The 18912-nt window shown below is 43.1% G+C and overlaps 1 protein-coding gene across 1 annotated transcript in view; it reads right to left on the bottom strand.

Moving 5' to 3' along the window:
• The window catches only part of LOC138958427 (xanthine dehydrogenase-like), a 51062-nt gene that overhangs the window by 22663 nt on the left and 9487 nt on the right, over nucleotides 1-18912 (bottom strand). The window contains exons 6-18 of the mRNA XM_070329570.1: nucleotides 17731-18007; nucleotides 16293-16366; nucleotides 14050-14202; nucleotides 12455-12560; nucleotides 11908-12056; nucleotides 8675-8782; nucleotides 7930-7993; nucleotides 6127-6227; nucleotides 5321-5476; nucleotides 4199-4321; nucleotides 3058-3162; nucleotides 2198-2255; nucleotides 83-232 (exon numbers count right to left, since the gene is read on the bottom strand). Coding sequence (XP_070185671.1) covers nucleotides 83-232; nucleotides 2198-2255; nucleotides 3058-3162; nucleotides 4199-4321; nucleotides 5321-5476; nucleotides 6127-6227; nucleotides 7930-7993; nucleotides 8675-8782; nucleotides 11908-12056; nucleotides 12455-12560; nucleotides 14050-14202; nucleotides 16293-16366; nucleotides 17731-18007 — 1624 coding nt within the window. The remainder of the gene's footprint in view (nucleotides 1-82; nucleotides 233-2197; nucleotides 2256-3057; nucleotides 3163-4198; nucleotides 4322-5320; nucleotides 5477-6126; nucleotides 6228-7929; nucleotides 7994-8674; nucleotides 8783-11907; nucleotides 12057-12454; nucleotides 12561-14049; nucleotides 14203-16292; nucleotides 16367-17730; nucleotides 18008-18912) is intronic.

Below are 18912 nucleotides of genomic sequence, written 5' to 3'. Positions count from 1 at the left end.
TCCAACAAACAAACAAGCAAGCAGGCAAATAGAAAAAGAAAAAGAAAAAGAAAATTAGGAATGCAATGAACGGCTATATTACCATCTGGGTTGCCACGGACTACAGGTTTGATGTCACAAGTGTTGAAGCTATTAGCGGCGATGCCCTGACGGATGCCAAGGACAGGTTCCTCCACATCTGTGTACTTCACCACCACCTTCTGGGCTGCCAGGTCTGCCAACTGCTGGGTCTCTAAAGGCATAAACACAAGGTACATACAGTGGAACCCGCCTATTAAGGCCCTCCTTTCTCTGCACAGGACGCCTCAGCCACAGGACAGCTACCACCTGCTATCCAGACCACAGCAGGTGGTCATCTTCCGCCTGAGAACGGGACACAACAGACTTAACCAGCATCTCCACAAGAAGCTGCATGTTGTGCCCTCCCCCATGTGTTCTTGTGGAGAAGCAGAGCAGGACACGGCCCACATCCTACGAGACTGCAGGAACCACCAGGTGCTGAGAGAGGAAATCTGGCCATTGCCGGAGTCCCTGCACAACAAGCTGTACGGGCCAGTGGCTTCGCTGCAGAGGACCACTAATTATATCTCAAGATCTGGACTCCAAGTGTGATCGGCGATCGAAAAGAAGAGAAGAAGACCCTCCAATTTGAGACTCCCTCCTTTTTAAGACCTTGTTTTCTCAGACTTTCTGTTTATAACCTCTGTAAAATTACCCCCATTTCAAACTGCCTCCTTTTTAAGACCCTGTTTTCTCAGACTTTCTGTTCAAAACCTCTGTAAAATTACCCCCATTTCAAACTGCCTCCTTTTTAAGACCCTGTTTTCTCAGACTTTCTGTTCAAAACCTCTGTAAAATTACCCCCATTTCAAACTGCCTCCTTTTTAAGACCCTGTTTTCCCAGACTTTCTGTTCAAAACCTCTGTAAAATTACCCCCATTTCAAACTGCCTCCTTTTTAAGACCCTGTTTTCTCAGACTTTCTGTTCAAAACCTCTGTAAAATTACCCCCATTCAAACTGCCTCCTTTTTAAGACCCTGTTTTCTCAGACTTTCTGTTCAAAACCTCTGTAAAATTACCCCCATTTCAAACTGCCTCCTTTTTAAGACCCTGTTTTCTCAGACTTTCTGTTCAAAACCTCTGTAAAATTACCCCCATTTCAAACTGCCTCCTTTTTAAGACCCTGTTTTCTCAGACTTTCTGTTCAAAACCTCTGTAAAATTACCCCCATTTCAAACTGCCTCCTTTTTAAGACCCTGTTTTCTCAGACTTTCTGTTCAAAACCTCTGTAAAATTACCCCCATTTCAAACTGCCTCCTTTGTAAGACCCGATTTTTTCAGATTTTTTTAGGTCTTGAAAGGGGGCTGGGCCGCTATTGCGCGGGTCCGCTATTGCGCGAATCTAACCCTAACCCTAATCCTAACCCTAACCCTAAAGATTCGCGCAATAGCGGCCCCGCGCAATAGCGGCCCCGCGCAATAGCGGGCCGACCCCCTTGAAAGGGGGGGTTCCAGTATAAAAATGTGTTGTTGAGAATCTGAGCAAGACTAGCTAGTAGATGAGTAAACATTTTGCACAACGCTTGTTTTGAGCTTCTTGCGTCTGTAAATATCTGTAGGAAAAGTGTGCAGTAACTTGATTCACAGTCCCACTGAATGAATCTCAAACGGTCGCTCTTCTCTCAGTGTGTGGCGACATGTCCACAAGGTTAATTCGGCAGTATGCCAACAAATGGCATTACCATGGCAGGTCACAGAGGAAAAAGAAAAACCAGGCAAAATTTAAATCACGCCAATGAAAGACTGACGTTGGAACTTAAGTTTTAAGTATTTTAGCTTCAAAAGCCATAAGTTGGTATAGCACTTGTGCTGTCTTTTTGTGCGACTCCACAGCAGGCTGTGAACTTACCAATTTGATCAGCAGTATAAACAAGCACACGAGTCACACACACAAAGATGCAAACAACTTTCTTGACTGCAATTCTCTTTGTTTCTAACTGTGCTTGTAATCCCTTTGTAAACACAACCACATGAAGCCAGTTCAAGCTCACACGGTTCCTGAAACAACACACTGTCAGTATTAACAAAAAGCCTCTGTGTGTTAGCTGGTCAAAATTATTGATAGTCCAAAAACTTACTTTCGGGGAAAACTACTGACATTCTTATCTAATACACAGAATTGAGACAAAACACTTACCTGCAAGAATAATTCCTATGGGCTGGCCGGCATAGTCGATCTTTCCCGATGACAGCAACTGCGAGAAAAAGATGACAGTGACACAAATTCTGGCATGAAAGATATGAATGCGACTGCTCATGGAGGAAATGTACTATGTTTTAACTTCTAAGGTACGTATCATTTAAATAATACTGACTCGGAAACAAAATCTTGGACAAACAATGGCGAGTGGACACAGCAGGTGCCTGTTCATGACAGTTACACTTTAATCAAGTTATACTGACGGGCAACAACAGCCCAACCCCCATCACCCTTCAACTGCACGGGTCTGTGGAGGAATTTCATCTTGCGAACTTCTTCTTCTTCTTCTTTGTTCATGGGCTGAAACTCCCACATTCACTCATGTTTTTTGCAGGAGTGGGTTTTCACATGTATAGCCGTTTTTACCCCGCCATTCAGGCAGCCATACGCCGCTTTCGGAGGAAGCATGCTGGGTATTTTCACGTTTCTATAACCCAGCGAACTCTGACATAGATTACAGGATCTTCTCCATGCGCACTTGGTCTTGTGCTTGCGTTGCGTGTACACACAAACAGGGATAAGGCACTAGCAGGTCTCAACATAATTTGACCTGGAAGATCGAAACAATCTCCACCCTTAACCCACCAGGAGCGGCCGGGATTCGAACCCGCGACCTTCCGCATACGAGGCTGATGTCTCATATCTTGAGAACTGATCTCCAAGTGTGTCAGCAAAACGAGAATAAGCAGAAGACTGATGGGCATCAGAAGATGTCCTTTACTGATCAGAGATGCCTCATTTTACAGGTACTACTCAAAGACTGAGAGAGGATGAAAAATAAATAAAAGTCTGAACACCTCTTCGTCTTCCATTCTGGCTAAGGGGAACCACGGAGATAGAATGTTCCGTCCTGGTGCTGTGATATCACTGGATGACAGGTAACGCTCCACTCCTGGAATCTCCTGGAAAAAAACAGATCCACAGATTGTTTAGTGACTTTACAGACACTCCCCCCCCCCCCCCTCACTCCACTTGGATACATACTAAAAATCAACAATTAAATGCGACTTCTTTGAGCAGAGTGGCAATTTTGTATGAATTAATTTCTTTAAATAAAAAAACACACTAGTTTTTCTAAAACAAGGGCAAAGCCCATACGACTCACATGCTTGACCTTGACATGACCTTGACCTTCAGGGTCAAGGTCAAATAACTAAACCTAGCAATGACATCATACACTAAGAACTGCTTTACACATTTTTCCTACCAAAATACATGTGACCTTGACCCCAGGTCAAGGTCATCCAAGGTCATGCAACACAAAGCTGTTAATTCAAGACATAGGAAGTACAATGGTGCTTATTGGCTCTTTCTATCATGAGATATGGTCACTTTTAGTGGTTCACTACCTTATTTTGGTCACATTTCATAAGGGTCAAAGTGACCTTGACCTTGATCATATGTGACCAAATGTGTCTCATGATGAAAGCATAACATGTGCCCCACATAATTTTTAAGTTTGAAACAGTTATCTTCCATAGTTCAGGGTCAAGGTCACTTCAAAATATGTATACAATCCAACTTTAAAGGACCCTTGCGACCTTGACCTTGAAGCAAGGTCAACCAAACTGGTGTCCAAAGATAGGGCTTACATTGCCCTGTATAGCATACATAGCTAAGGTTGCCATTCTCGATAACTTCAGAAAAAAATGCGAAAATGTGAAAAACGGTCGTTTTTAAGACAACAATTACGGCCCCTGTGACCTTGAACTTGAAGTGAGGTCAAGTTGCCACACATGTTTTTTGAGATCTTGTAACCATACACCATCAGGCCACATCAGGTGTTGATAGACTTAATAGTGTCCAAGAAAATCCAACGTTAAAGTTTTCCGGACGGACGGACGACTCGGGTGAGTACATAGACTCACTTTTGCTTCGCATGTGAGTCAAAAATCATTTCTTCAAAAAGTTTCATATCAGCATTGTAAAAGTGCTCACCAGGGCTGGGGAGGGGTCGACTGACTGGACGCGAGCACGGGCAACAGTGGACTGGACAAAGGCCGCACACAGCTCGTGTTGAAATCTCGGCATGTCATTCACAAAGATCGCTTCGCCGCTTGTCTGAAAACCATCATAAAATAATGATATGACTTAAATAATATATTATCTACTTATAAATTGAACATGTAATTAACAGGCAGGCGACAACCAGAAGGTGACAACTGAATCAGGACAGATGATGCTGACTTTTGTCACCTTTTTGAACTCTTATGTTTGCAAAAATCATTTCAATCAAGCCCGTGAGAGATGAATCCAGCACCGGGCAAGTCACAAGAAACACATGGTCAACACTTAATTTACGCAGCATCAAGCGGTGAAAGGAAGAGCAAGTACTGTATCAACAATGACTAAGCGGATTGGGATTTTGACACTTGATACAGGATATAGCTTATCATCTCTTTCTGTGTGTAGAAATGTGCATATTTCTGTCGCAGAACTTTCTACTACACTCAAACTTGAAATCAAAATCTTTATTGCAGAAAGATAATAGCGTTAGGTCCATATGGTCCTTTCCTACAAGCTAGTCCTTGCTTTCTTTCTTTCTTTCTTTCTTTATTTGGTGTTTAACGTCGTTTTCAACCATTCAAGGTTATATCGCGACGGGGGAAGGGGGGGGATGGGATAGGGGAAAGGGGGGAGATGGGATAGAGCCACTTGTTAATTGTTTCTTGTTCACAAAAGCACTAATCAAAAAATTGCTCCAGGGGCTTGCAACGTAGTACAATATATGACCTTACTGGGAGAATGCAAGTTTCCAGTACAAAGGACGTAAAATTTCTTACATACTGCTTGACTAAAATCTTTACAAACATTGACTATATTCTATACAAGAAACACTTAACAAGGGTAAAAGGAGAAACAGAACCTGTTAGTCGCCTCTTACGACATGCTGGTTAGCATCGGGTAAATTCTTTCTCGTCCCAACCAATATGGGACTCCCCCTAACCCGCGGGGGGTAGTCCTTGCTACAACACACACATTAAACAAAGAGCGAGAAAGATAAAACTGTATGACACAAACAAACAAACAAACAGGAAAAATCAAAACTTATCAACTGACCTGAAGTAAGGCCGTTTTCTTGGGCATGGGTTGTTTCAGGGGCCACTCATCTTTCTTCTCCTGAAAGGTCTGAATGGCTGAGGACAGAGGGCGCTCCAGGCTGCCGGCACCGGACATCAGCTTGGGGTCAGAGGGCGAGACGAGACCTAGCAGTGTCTAAAACACAAAGCACTGTTAAGTCGCATTTGATGGATGCGTTTCAACCGACTTGTGTAAGAACATACAGGGAAAGAGCGGGGGAACTAGGAAAGTTCTTTCACAGTGATTGCCATGTAAAGTGGTTATCTAAAACAATTTTGTCTGTGTGTGTGATTGTATGCACATGCATGTGTGCGTGTCTGTATGTCTGTGTGTGTGATTGTATGCACATGCGTGTCTGTATGTCTGTGTATAATAGTGTCCGTGTTTGTCTGTGCGACTGTCATCTTGGTCTATTTGCCACAGAATAGAAACCAGTATTGCTTTATGTCTGTGTGTGTGATTGTATGCACATGCGTGTCTGTATGTCTGTGTATAATAGTGTCCGTGTTTGTCTGTGCGACTGTCATCTTGGTCTATTTGCCACAGAATAGAAACCAGTATTGCTTTGTATCAGCACTGATGGAGAACAGATGCATGTTTTTCCCACAAAAAGGATAAAAGTCACTGGTTTATTTAAATGCTTGTCATTCTCTCACGTCCAAGGAGATTGGTTCTGAAAAACTCTCACTTACTCTCGTTGCATGTGTCATATGTGTTTAGAGCGCTTATGTCCCTTTGTTTCTCAGATCCTTCCAGACAAAACCAGATTTGTAGTGCATGCAAACCTTGTAGAGAAAGCTGGCGGCCAGGTCAATGCGATACAGTGGTGAAGCTAGCACAGGTCGTGGTGTTGGGTTCAGCTCTGACTTCAGAAGGGCCACACCCTCTGTAACACATATTCAATCATCACAGTAGTACAGTGGAACCCACTTTTAAGACACCCCGATTTAAGACTCCCCCCAACGGTCTTTTAACACTATTGTGACTAGCACTGCCACAGCGTTAACGTCCTGCCTGCCCAAGGTTGCCACCAAGAAACTTACCAAAAATCAGTAACTGTAAAGAAATCTGTCTAGCAAGCTTGAATTAAGTCCAATCACCACCAAATTTTTTGTACTAATTAAAAAATGGATGCCCAGTTCAGTCGTGCTATTTATAAGTTTGTCACGCGATTTGTTTTAGCAAAGGGGGGGTGAAAGGGGGATAATTTGTGTTTTTTAACGTTTTTTTGTGTGTGTTTTCTTTTCCACTGCTTTTTTAAAAGTTATTTTTTAACAGAAAGTATTATAAATAATTTTATAACCAAACAAGGTGTAAAACCTATGAATTAGCTGAAATATTGTTAAAATTCTACACAGAAATAAGGAGACAGTACAAAGAAAAAAACAAGCAAATCCCGCATTCACTCACAGCATCCTGACTCAAATGAAACAAAACTGTGACACTCACCAGATGATGTCTAGGTAATCCATATTGAATATAAGTCACATTTTCACAACAAAGTCCCAACTGTACACCTATGAACATTTCCAAAAGGATTAGGACGCTCCAGCCATCCATTGTTATCAGTGCTGCCACGCCCCCCTTGCAACTACACATTCGAAGATTCATGCAGTACCACCCTAACACGTGTAGTTTGCCGACTCATACTAGCAACACTGAACAGGACTGTTTCTTCCTCAATATCACTGCTATTATCGCTTTCTTGAGGCGAAAACAACACGTCGGAATCATGATCTACAGGGTCCTCAAGATCCAACATCCGGAGAATCTCCTCCCGTGACAAGGCTCGCCTTCGATTCATTTTTTTTCTCGAAAAAACCACACAAATCAGGCTAATTTTGCATATGGCGGAAGGGCACGCAAAGTGTGTCAAGGGAAACAACTCAATTTACTGCAAGCTTCAAAAACCGGGAAGCAATCACGAGTCGTGTACCCTGTATGGCTGTTACTGAAAAATGCGCGTCCCGTCCATGGGCGTGTCAGCGCTGTTACTGATTTATCAGTGTCCCGTCGCGAAAGTGTTAAGTGAACAGACAAACAAATATTCACACAAAACTTATTTTGATAGAATCAGTTTTCACCCACTCATCAGGAAGCCGAGCGAATGACAACCTCATTCATTCGCTCGGCTTCCTGAAGTTTTGTGTGAATATTTGTTTGTCTGTTCGACCGTTGGGTCGAAATATCTGTGAATGTATTGTTTTGTCAATAACAAACGTTCCAACAACCTACCTTTCTTGTTATTTGATTCAGAATTTTGGAACGTAGGCAGTCTCTCTGTTTTTGGATTTTTTCAGCAGTCAAATAAAAAAAAGTTTGTGTAAATGACCGAAGACCAAGGCATGGAAGCAACATTGTCGAGGAATGACTTCTGATTAGGGAAACCCTACAGTATGAATAAGAACAGTACAATGTCAGTTTTTTATTATTTGGCCAGAAAGACATGCGTTCATATTTTCAACTCTTGCTCACGGCAGAAGGGTCTAAGTGAGACCGATGTGACTTGATCAAAGCAAAAATTGTGAACAAGTCATTGAGACAACAAATTCCCATTCAAGCCTGTAAGTCCAGTAAGTTATTCATACCTTGCACCACAGCAGTGGTAATCTCCTTTCCAGTAAGAAATTGTTCCGTTGCGTTGGCATGAATCTGAAGAGAAATATTAAAAAAATAACCTGCCACACATCCAGATGCTTTTCTTCACTTCAAACTTACCCTCAGCACACAAAAAAACACCCCACAACCCCCACACACATTCAAATAAGCAAAAACACACACAACAAGCCCACACACACACACACACGAATGCATTCAAGCATGAATAAACACCCAAACATGCACATACCCCCCCCCCCCCCCCCCACACACATACACACGAATGCTTTCAAGCATGAATAAACGCACAAACATACACATACCCCCCACACACACACACGAATGCATTCAAGCATGAATAAACGCACAAACATACACATACCCCCCCCCTCCCCCACACACACGAATGCATTTAAGCATGAATAAACGCACAAACATACACATACCCCCCCCCACACACACGAATGCATTCAAGCATGAATAAACGCACAAACATACACATACCCCCCCCCCACACACACACACGAATGCATTCAAGCATGAATAAATGCACAAACATACACAAACCCCCCCCCCCACACATACACACACGAATGCATTCAAGCATGAATAAACGCACAAACATGCACATACCCCCCCCCACACACACAGGAGGATATTAGCAACAAAGAAGACATATATATCATTTTAGTAAATGCAAGTACAAAAGAACATTTCAGTATTTATATTTCTTACCAGTTTGTCATCAATCCCACCAAACACTAGGGCTGGTCTGCCTAGAATCTGTTTGTGGTCCTCTGTCACTTTGATCTTGACGGCTGCATTCACATAGGCATGGGCATTCTGTCAGTGAAAGAAAGGAAGAAACAAACAAACACATGATTGAGAAACATGAAATGGTCATTTTAACAATTATCAATGAGTCAACCTACATACATGCATCTTTAACATAGTCACATACTGTACAGGAGGAAGCCTCACCATGAAGCAGTGTGTGTTGCACTAAGCAAAAAAAATATCAAAATTCATGTGCTTTTTTTTTTAATTCACAAAATCGGATTTGATTAATATACTTACCCAATTCACATATAGCAATTTACTTCAGTTTAGTGCTAGAACGCTGAACTACGCTTCACCCTGGTAAGGGGGAAAGTAACCCTAAAAATAGAACGGCCTTGACGGTCACATGACAACGCCAGGTCAAGGCTACCTCCCTACATGCACTGCGCATGCATGCTCTCGCCGCCATCTTTTATTCATTCGCTTGAAGCGCCCTCTTATTTTTAGGGGATCTAAAGCGGGGTAGGCGGGAGGGACTTTACTATGTGAATTGGGTAAGTATATTAATCAAATGAAAATTTATTATTAAAATTTTCGATTAAATTACATATCTTATTCCAATTCACATATAGCAGATTGCTAATTAAGGTGGTGGGGTGCTCACCTATGAGCTAGGCAACAATTGCCCTGCTGCTACCATAGCTGGTAGCGCCTTGGTACCGTCCTGCCGCGCACTGGAAATGTCGCGCAGGTAATAGTTGATAGACATCCTCCGATCTCCAGTAGGCGGAGTCTAGGACTTCAGATAATCTTCCTGATTTTAGCACCAACTTAGCTATGTCCTTATCTCTCTTTGTGTTCAAAGACAATAAGAGTAGCTTTTGTTTGTGATCTTAACTCCTTGTATGAGACCGGAAGGAGCATAGTGATCTAACTGGTCAGATTCAGAAGACTGGGTTGCCTGTGGCGAGAATCCTATAAAGAGGAATAACTTAGACCATCGAAGATGGTTATCCTGACTTCTGATTCTTGGCTAAGAAGTCTGGCCGGAAACGGAGTGAGATAGAGCGTCTCTATTGAATACTACGGAAGTGTGGACCGCTGTGCCGATGATGCTTCCGTAAAGCAAACCGGCACTTGCGTGTCTTCCGTTGTAAGTACAGGCCCCTGCTGGTCGTAACCATTGCAGATCTCCTGTCTTGTGACGGCTTCCGCTCCCATGGAGGAAGTTTGGACCGCTGTGCCGATATTGCGTCCATAGAGCAAACCGGCACGTGCGTGTCCCCGTTCTAAGTGCAAGCCCCTGCTGGTCGTAACCCTTGCAGATCTCTTGCCTTGTAACGGCTTCCTATCCCGTGGAGGAAGTTTGGACCGCTGTGCCGATATTGCGTCCATAGAGCAAACAGGCACGTGCGTGTCCCCGATCTAAGTGCAAGCCCCTGCGGGTCGGAACCCTTGCAGATCTCCCGCCTTGTAACGGCTTCGTCTCCCGTGGAGGAAGTTTGGACAGCTGTGCCGATATTGCGTCCATAGAGCAAACCGGCACGTGCGTGTCCCCGATCTAAGTGCAAGCCCCTGCTGGTCGTAACCCTTGCAGATCTCTTGCCTTGTAACGGCTTCCTATCCCATGGAGGAAGTTTGGACCGCAGTGTCGATATTGCGTCCATAGAGCAAACCTTCACGTGCGTGTCCCCGATCTAAGTGCAAGCCCCTGCGGGTCGGAACCCTTGCAGATCTCCCGCCTTGTAATGGCTTCCTCTCCCGTGGAGGAAGTTTGGACAGCTGTGCCGATATTGCGTCCATAGAGCAAACCGGCACGTGCGTGTCCCCGATCTAAGTGCAAGCCCCTGCTGGTCGTAACCCTTGCAGATCTCCTGCCTTATGACGGCTTCCTGCCCGGCGTCGGGCGGAAGTAGGGAACGCCAGTGCGTATCTCCCTTGGGACAGTCACAGTACCTTTATTGTCGCTGTCGAAACCGGAACTGGATGCATGGTGAGAGGACCAACTTCCGTCTTCACCAGAAGGTTGTTAGCTGTGAACATCGGCCGACGTAACAGTGGCTGACAGAGTTGCCTTAACCCTCGACTGTGAGCGAGCTTCTCCCGCTCCTGCCTGGAGGGAGAGCAAAAGTGCGCTCGCCGATTGCAATTCTGACGAAAACATACATCTCATTTGCTCACGAAAAGCTGCAAACATAGCTGAAAAATCCTCTTTCTCTGCCGCTTGCTAGTCTTAACCGGCGCTGCCTTACATTCTTGTTTCAGGGTCCTCAATTTCTACCGTGAATGAATTCTGAGAAACTGGCTCGAAAACATTAACTGTGGTTTTTAGAAACCTTGGCTTTCTTTGCCTCTTTCTTAGAATGAGACTCTGTAGTCACTATCTGTCTAGTGCTAGGCTTCTTCTTACCACTGTCTGCCATACAGGCGTTAGTCTTGAAAGTAGAAAGTGAACAAAGACTAACTCGTGGCAAACGAAAGCAAATAATACAAGAAAAATTGGAAAAATCTCACCAAATCTCAGCCAGAAAGTGTGACCAGGGTAAGTACTGCCAAGAAGCAGTGGGCTAACAATAGCCCGAGCGTAATCCAAAAACACGTCCTCAGACGTCATCGCTGAAAAGTAGAATGAGTAAAAGATGGCGGCGAGGGCATGCATGCGCAGTGCATGTAGGGAGGTAGCCTTGACCTGGCGTTGTCATGTGACCGTCAAGGCCGTTCTGTTTTAGGATTACTTCCCCCCTTACCAGGGTGAAGCGTAGTTCAGCGTTCTAGCACTAAACTGAAGTAAATTGCTATATGTGAATTGGGATAAGATATGTAATTTAATGGACTCAGCTAAGAAATGTATATGTCATACAAGTTAGCAAAATGCATGTGTATGCTGGCTACGACACCTCCATCCACAATGTATTTATTATAAGGATATGCATGGGTGGGACTGAAAAATGTTATGAATCCTGAAGAATTTTAAGGGGGGGTCTGGGGGCCCCCAGACGCTGAAGGATTTGTATAATTAACACAAAAAACATCACCACAGACATTACGAATCCGGATTTCCAGCATATACTGGAAGAATCCCACCCATGAATATGTGAAACAGATACATTTCTGAACATTGCAATGAATCAGCCTACAAAATAATGGGACACAGACAGTACAAAAAAATCAATAATGAAGAACCCCACCTGTGACCTTGGGGTGACCTTGAAGGATCGGTAATGGTCCAGACGATCAAGGGCCGGCAGAAAGACGGACTTGATGACCTTGCCGTGCATGTGGACTGAGGTCACCAGGTCCACCAGGGACACCCGAGTCTCGGACCCACCTGACGAATCTGAACCCACATTTAAAATCTGTACAAAATGGTATATATTAGAAACTCCTTGAAAAATGGCTAATGTGGTGAAACAAGAAGCAGTGACATTGAATTTGTTTGCATACTCCACTAAAGTAAACCTTCATGCAGACAGACCGACAGGCATGCAGATAGACAGGCGGACAGGCAAGCAGACAGACAGAAAGACAGACACAGAAACAGTCTGACTCAACCTCCTTAGCAAGCCGCATGCACACTCTAAAGCTCAACACACAACCTGTTCTAGTCTCTCTATTACCAAACAAACTCAAATTCAAAACATACACATACAAGTACACACAAACAGACAGACAGACAGACAGACAGACAGACAGACAGACAGACAGACAGACAGACAGACACAAACACACACTGACCATACAGGCTGACAGTGGCCCCAGCAGCCTCCAGCATGGTGAAGACGTCAGAGGGAAAGTCAGGGTGGGCGTGTTTCAAGTACAGGTTACCGCCTATGCTGCCTGACTGAAAACAGATATATGTCTGACACCATGAATAAACATTAAGATAATAATGTCAGACTAACTCCCTTATAAGACCCCCATTTCCCAGATTTCCTTTTCATATCCTCTGTAAATTTACCCCCATTTCCCAGATTTCCTTTTCATATCCTCTGTAAATTTACCCCCATTTCCCAGATTTCCTTTTCATATCCTCTGTACATTTACCCCCATTTCCCAAACTTCCTTTTCATATCCTCTGTAAATTTACCCCCATTTCCCAGATTTCCTTTTCATTTACCCCCATTTCCCAGACTTCCTTTTCATATCCTCTGTAAATTTACCCCCATTTCCCAGATTTCCTTTTCATATCCTCTGTAAATTTACCCCCATTTCCCAGATTTCCTTTTCATATCCTCTGTAAATTTACCCCCATTTCCCAGATTTCCATTTCATATCCTCTGTAAATTTACCCCCATTTCCCAGATTTCCTTTTCATATCCTCTGTAAATTTACCCCCATTTCTCAGATTTCCTTTTCATATCCTCTGTAAATTTACCCCCATTTCCCAGATTTCCTTTTCATATCCTCTGTAAATTTACCCCCATTTTAAGACTCCTGCATTTGTAAGGCCTGATCTTCTCAGATTTGTGAAGGTCTTATAAAGGGGGGTTCCACTGTAGACGAATTCTTAACTAACTCTGTCAGGTTAATATGGGTTGTAAAGAGTGAATACCCTTGCTTTTAAGGGGACAAACATTGCATGAGCCAATCACTAGCAAGAGGTGTGTCTGGAATACATAGACAAGGAGCTGTGTGCATTTATTTGTCCCTTACAATTTAACCCATACAAACTCGACAGAGTTATTTCCGAACATCATCTATTTCAGCTTTAGTTTCCCCCGGCACACTGCCTCACCTATCATCATGCTGTGTGTTGTATACTAATATGGAATAAGGGGAAAAAATCAACACTTAAGTCGACCGGCACGGTTGGCCTAGTGGTAAGGCGTCCGCCCCGTGATCGGGAGGTCGTGGGTTCGAACCCCCGCCGGGTCATACCTAAGACTTTAAAATTGGCAATCTAGTGGCTGCTCCGCCTGGCGTCTGGCATTATGGGGTTAGTGCTAGGACTGGTTGGTCCGGTGTCAGAATAATGTGACTGGGTGAGACATGAAGCCTGTGCTGCGACTTCTGTCTTGTGTGTGGCGCACGTTATATGTCAAAGCAGCACCGCCCTGATATGGCCCTTCGTGGTCGGCTGGGCGTAAAGCAAACAAAACAAAAAAACAAAAACAAAACACAAACTATTAAGTCTTTCAATAGCATACAACCTATACCCAGTCAATGAAGAAATCAATGTACTAACAAATGGACACATGCCCAACCAACTGAATAAGCCATGCACCAACCAACCCTTTTTCCAAAGAAAAAGTTTCACAAATATCTCAAAGGAGAGGGGTCAGTAAGAAGTAAGAGATCATCGACATCAAATAGCAAAAGAAAGTACTCACATTTCTAACAAGGACGTTCCCAACAAGTTTGAGATGTTGAACGAGTTGTTCAAAGTAGGCAAAGCCAGGCCTGGAGGGGCGTAGGCGGTCTAAGTGTGCACAAAGAGCGCTGAGAGTCACATTCGCTCCAATCTGAACACCCATGTCCACAACCTGAAAAGTCAACAATACATGTATAGTTACTCATCACAATTTATTGAGCCAAGAACAACTACAATGGTGCAGAGACCGACTAAAAATGGAAACAAAATCTGATGATTTGACACCAAAACGGTGTTGTAGCTGCTTCGGAGAGGGGAAAATACACACACCAATTCAGTTCATTTGCTAGTAACACACTTTTTCTTTTTCTTGACAACAGAGTTTTAGCCCCCTGAGGTAACAGGTGAGTGCGTGTAGTTCTTACCCAATACCCTGCATAATCATTTGGAAATTAGTCACCAAGTTTAGTCCAGTTTGAAAAAAGAGGGTATCCCAGTGTTTGAAGTGAAGTGGAATCCCCTTTTAAGCCCCCCCCCCTCCCCCCCAATTCCCTTTTCAGACCCTGTTTAGGGGTGGGGGGGATGTAGCTCAGTTGGTAGCGCGCTGGATTTGTATCCAGTTGGCCGCTGTCAGCGTGAGTTCCTCCACACGTTCGGCGAGAGATTTATTTCTCAGAGTCAACTTTGTGTGCAGACTCTCCTCGGTGTCCGAACACCCCCGTGTGTACACGCAAGCACAAAACCAAGTGCGCACGAAAAAGATCCTGTAATCCATGTCAGAGTTCGGTGGGTTATAGAAACACGAAAATACCCAGCATGCTTCCTCCGAAAACGGCGTATGGCTGCCTAAATGGCGGGGTAAAAAACGGTCATACACGTAAAACTCCACTCGTACAAAAAACACGAGTGTACGTGGGAGTTTCAGCCCACGAACGCAGAAGAAGAAGAAGAAGAAGACCCTGTTTTTTCAGAGTTTCTGTTCTTTACCTGTGTAAATGTACCCCCATTTTAAGAATCGATCCCTCCTCTTTAACACTTTCGCGACGGGAGGTGACTAAATTAGTAACAGCTCTGACACGCCCATGGACGGGATGTGACTATTTGAGTAACAGACATACACGGTACACGACTCGTGATTGTTTCCCGGTTTTTGAAGCTTGCAATAAATTGAGTTGTTTCCCTTGATACACGTGACTTGCTCTTCCGTCATGTGCAAATTAGAGAAGATTTGCGTGGTTTTTTCGAACAAAAAAAATGAATCGAAGGCGAGCCTTGTCACGGGAGGAGATTCTCCGGATGTTGGATCTTGAGGATCCTGTAGATCATGATTCCGACGTGTTGTTTTCGCCTCAAGAAAGCGATAATAGCAGTGATATTGAGGAAGAAACAGTCCTGTTGTTGCTAGTATGAGTCGGCAAACTACACGTGGTAGGGTGGTACTGCATGGATCTTAGAATCGTGTAGTTTGCAAGGGGGCGTGGCAGCACTGATAACAATGGATGGCTGGAGCCTCCTAATACTTTTGGAAATGTTCATAGGTGTACAGTTGGGACTTTGTTGTGAAAATGTGACTTATATTCAATATGGATTACCTAGACATCATTTGGTGAGTGTCACAGTTTTGTTTCATTTGAGTCAGGATGCTGTGAGTGAATGCGGGATTTGCTTGTTTTTTTCTTTGTACTGTCTCCTTATTTCTGTGTAGAATGTTAACAATATTTCAGCTAATTCATATGTTTTACACCTTGTTTGGTTATAACATTATTTATAATACTTTCTGTTAAAAAATAACTTTTAAAAAAGCAGTGGAAAAGAAAACACACACAAAAAAACGTAAAAAACCACAATTATCCCCCTTTCACCCCCCCTTTGCTAAAACAAATCGCGTGACAAACTTATAAATAGCACGACTGAACTGGGCATCCATTTTTTAATTAGTACACAAAATGTGGTGGTGATTGGACTTAATTCAAGCTTGCTAGACAGATTTCTTTACAGTTACTGTTTTTTGGGAAGTTTCTTGGTGGCAAGCTTGGGCAGGCAGGACGTTAACGCCGTGGCAATGCTAGTCACAATAGTGTTAAGGCCTGATTTTCTCAGAGTTTCTGTTCTTTACCTCTGTAAGTGTAAATGTACCCCCATTTTAAGAATCGATCCCTCCACTTTAAGGCCTGATTTTCTCAGAGTTTTTTTCCACTGTACAATGTACTGGACACATTGCCATAACAACACAAACATACAAGTTTAGTATTTTACACTCACAGTCAATTCAGACAGCTCCTTCACTTGGCTGATGTCAATGAAAACATCAAATGGCCCTTCTTCCTTGAAAATACCTGCAAAAGAAATCATGCAAAAGCTTCCAAGCAAAAATAAGAAATTGTAGAAAAACAATTAAAAAGCCAGACTGCATATTTTAAAACTATACTGATAAAATCTGTCATGTTTAGAAACATGTGAACTATTCAGAGATGTTAGATATAGCTGGCTTAGTTTGGGACTACTCTAGGTGTAAAGAACTTTGAGCTTGAAGAAAAAACTAATTCAGCAACATCCATCACTTCATTGTATTTAACCCCTTCACTGCCACAGTATAACAGCATTTTGGTATTGCTGTGCGCCAGGGCAAATTTCGCTTTCTTCGGTAGGTTCACTAATCTGTTCACTGCTCAATCATTTCTTGAGATATCTCTTCGATCTTTGGCATGTGGTTTGCTTACACCCTTGGCTATTATGTGATAACATGATCATTGGACATTGTTTGTGATGGTTATAGTAAAAACAGGCATGAAAACTGAAAAAAAACAAAATACTGAAAACAAAATTCGAAGGCGCGTAGCGCCAAGTTTCGCAGGCGCGTAGCGCCAAGTTTCGCAGGCGCGAAGCGCCAAGACTTCTAGGGGGGTCCGGGGGCATGCCCCCCCGGAAAATTTTTTGTTCAAGGGTGCAATTTGGTGCAATCTGGGGCTATCTGAGCCTTAAAATTGGATTCAAACATGGCCCCAAAACTATTTTACTATAACTATGACTAGGAAAAAAAAAAAAAAAAAAAAAAAAAAAAAAAAAATTTAAAAAAAAAAAAAAAAAAAAAGGAAAAATACTGAAAATAAAACAAAATACGGTTTATTTTTTTCAAAAATACGGAAAATACGGAAAATACGGAGAATTTTCATGCCTGAAAAATCGATATAATGACCATTTTTGTCAAAAATTACAGTTTCCAAACTTTCACACACACACTGCAGCACATAAAACCGCAGTAAACACAGCTAAACCTGGTGTCAAACATCAGGTACTCACATTACAGCCCATAATAGTATTCTTCTGTGTGGTAATCCATAAATCACTTCTTGTAGAGCTTCCAGAACACTGTATCATTTGAAAACAGGTCTACGAGTTGATGTCCGACTTTCGGCCGCCATTTTGAATCTTATAGACCGGGAAAAACTTCTAAAAATGTTTTTACTACGTGGTACTAACTTATCTGAACAGTCAATGGGAAAGAACTGTGTTTAAACCCCTACAAGAAGTTGGACAGTGGTTACCTCCCATTTCACATATGTCCTGAAAAGTGCGGATGTAAATGCCACGTACCTAGTACGTGTATGGGCGTATGACAAACCAAACATGACCACGTACCTAGTACGTGCTGGGCAGTGAAGGGGTTAAAGAAAACAATTAGAGATTTAATTATTCCCACCAGTAGAAGTGTTGCCAAACAACATCCTCACTCTGGCGTTGGAGTGTTCACGCAGCGCATCGCCCAGTTCCTGAAGGGACAGGGGTCGAACCCACACCACACCGTCTAGCTGTAGACGCAGTGGCCTGATGATGGGGGCCTCGTGGATAACGTCCCCTGCAGTTCCATCGGCAGCTGCACCGTTGGCTGCAGCACCATTAGCCGCTGCTTGTCCATTGTGGTCACTAGCCCCCGTGCACACTCTGCCAGTACCTGGGCACAGCTTCTTGTTCAAGTCCTAAAGACAACATAGTGATTGTTATCAGCTATTTCCAATGGGAGCACATGCATGCATATACATGTATGCACACACACCTCCACACGCATGCATGCATGGTTACACACACAGACACACATGCACGCATGCACACACACACACAAAAACACACACACATATGCATGCACGTACGCACACACACACAATTTTTGCTAAAATGAGTCATTATTACATTTTTTGAATTGAAGATAAGCTTCTGGCCAAAGGTAAGACTGCATGGTTATTAACTGATATGACACCGGCCATAACATTAAAAATTAAGTTTCTATTTGAATGACTGCTTTCTGCTAATACAATAGATTAAACGATATAAAATCTTGCAACCACTATTGTCTAAACCAATTTACCACAAAACGTATCATCAACAATGCCTATATTAAGCTGCATGTTGCCTGTTAAAAACAACAGGTTGGATCACTTCAAACCGACTTGGTACTAATATATAGGTCAACATAGCTCAAGTCCCATTGACTACTGCTGAGATGAAATAAGTTCATAACCTAATGGTTTCAAGCATCGTTGACCCATTAAAACCTTGCCCCACATGTGAATGATACCCCTACTGCCGAAGTGACAACCTTAACCTCTTGATAATGACAACCTGCCTATTACAATCATCCCAACGGATCCCCTACCATTTTTTTTTCTATCAAATGTAGTTCACATTTCCATTGTGACCAACTGTCTTTTAAGACCACTTTTGGTCAGTTGCTCAGGCGGTTGCTCCAGACAGGTTCCACTGTATCAGGGTGCATGATCACTTCACCTCATGACTTCAGCCTTTTACCAGTTGTGATACAGAGGAACCCCCCTTTTAAGACCTCCAAAAATCTGAAAAAACTGGGTCTTAACAAGGACGGAGTTTT

The sequence above is a fragment of the Littorina saxatilis genome, linkage group LG2 (genome assembly GCF_037325665.1).
Source record: "Littorina saxatilis isolate snail1 linkage group LG2, US_GU_Lsax_2.0, whole genome shotgun sequence".
Classification (NCBI taxonomy): domain Eukaryota; kingdom Metazoa; phylum Mollusca; class Gastropoda; order Littorinimorpha; family Littorinidae; genus Littorina; species Littorina saxatilis.
This window is presented reverse-complemented; position numbering and strand designations above follow the sequence as displayed.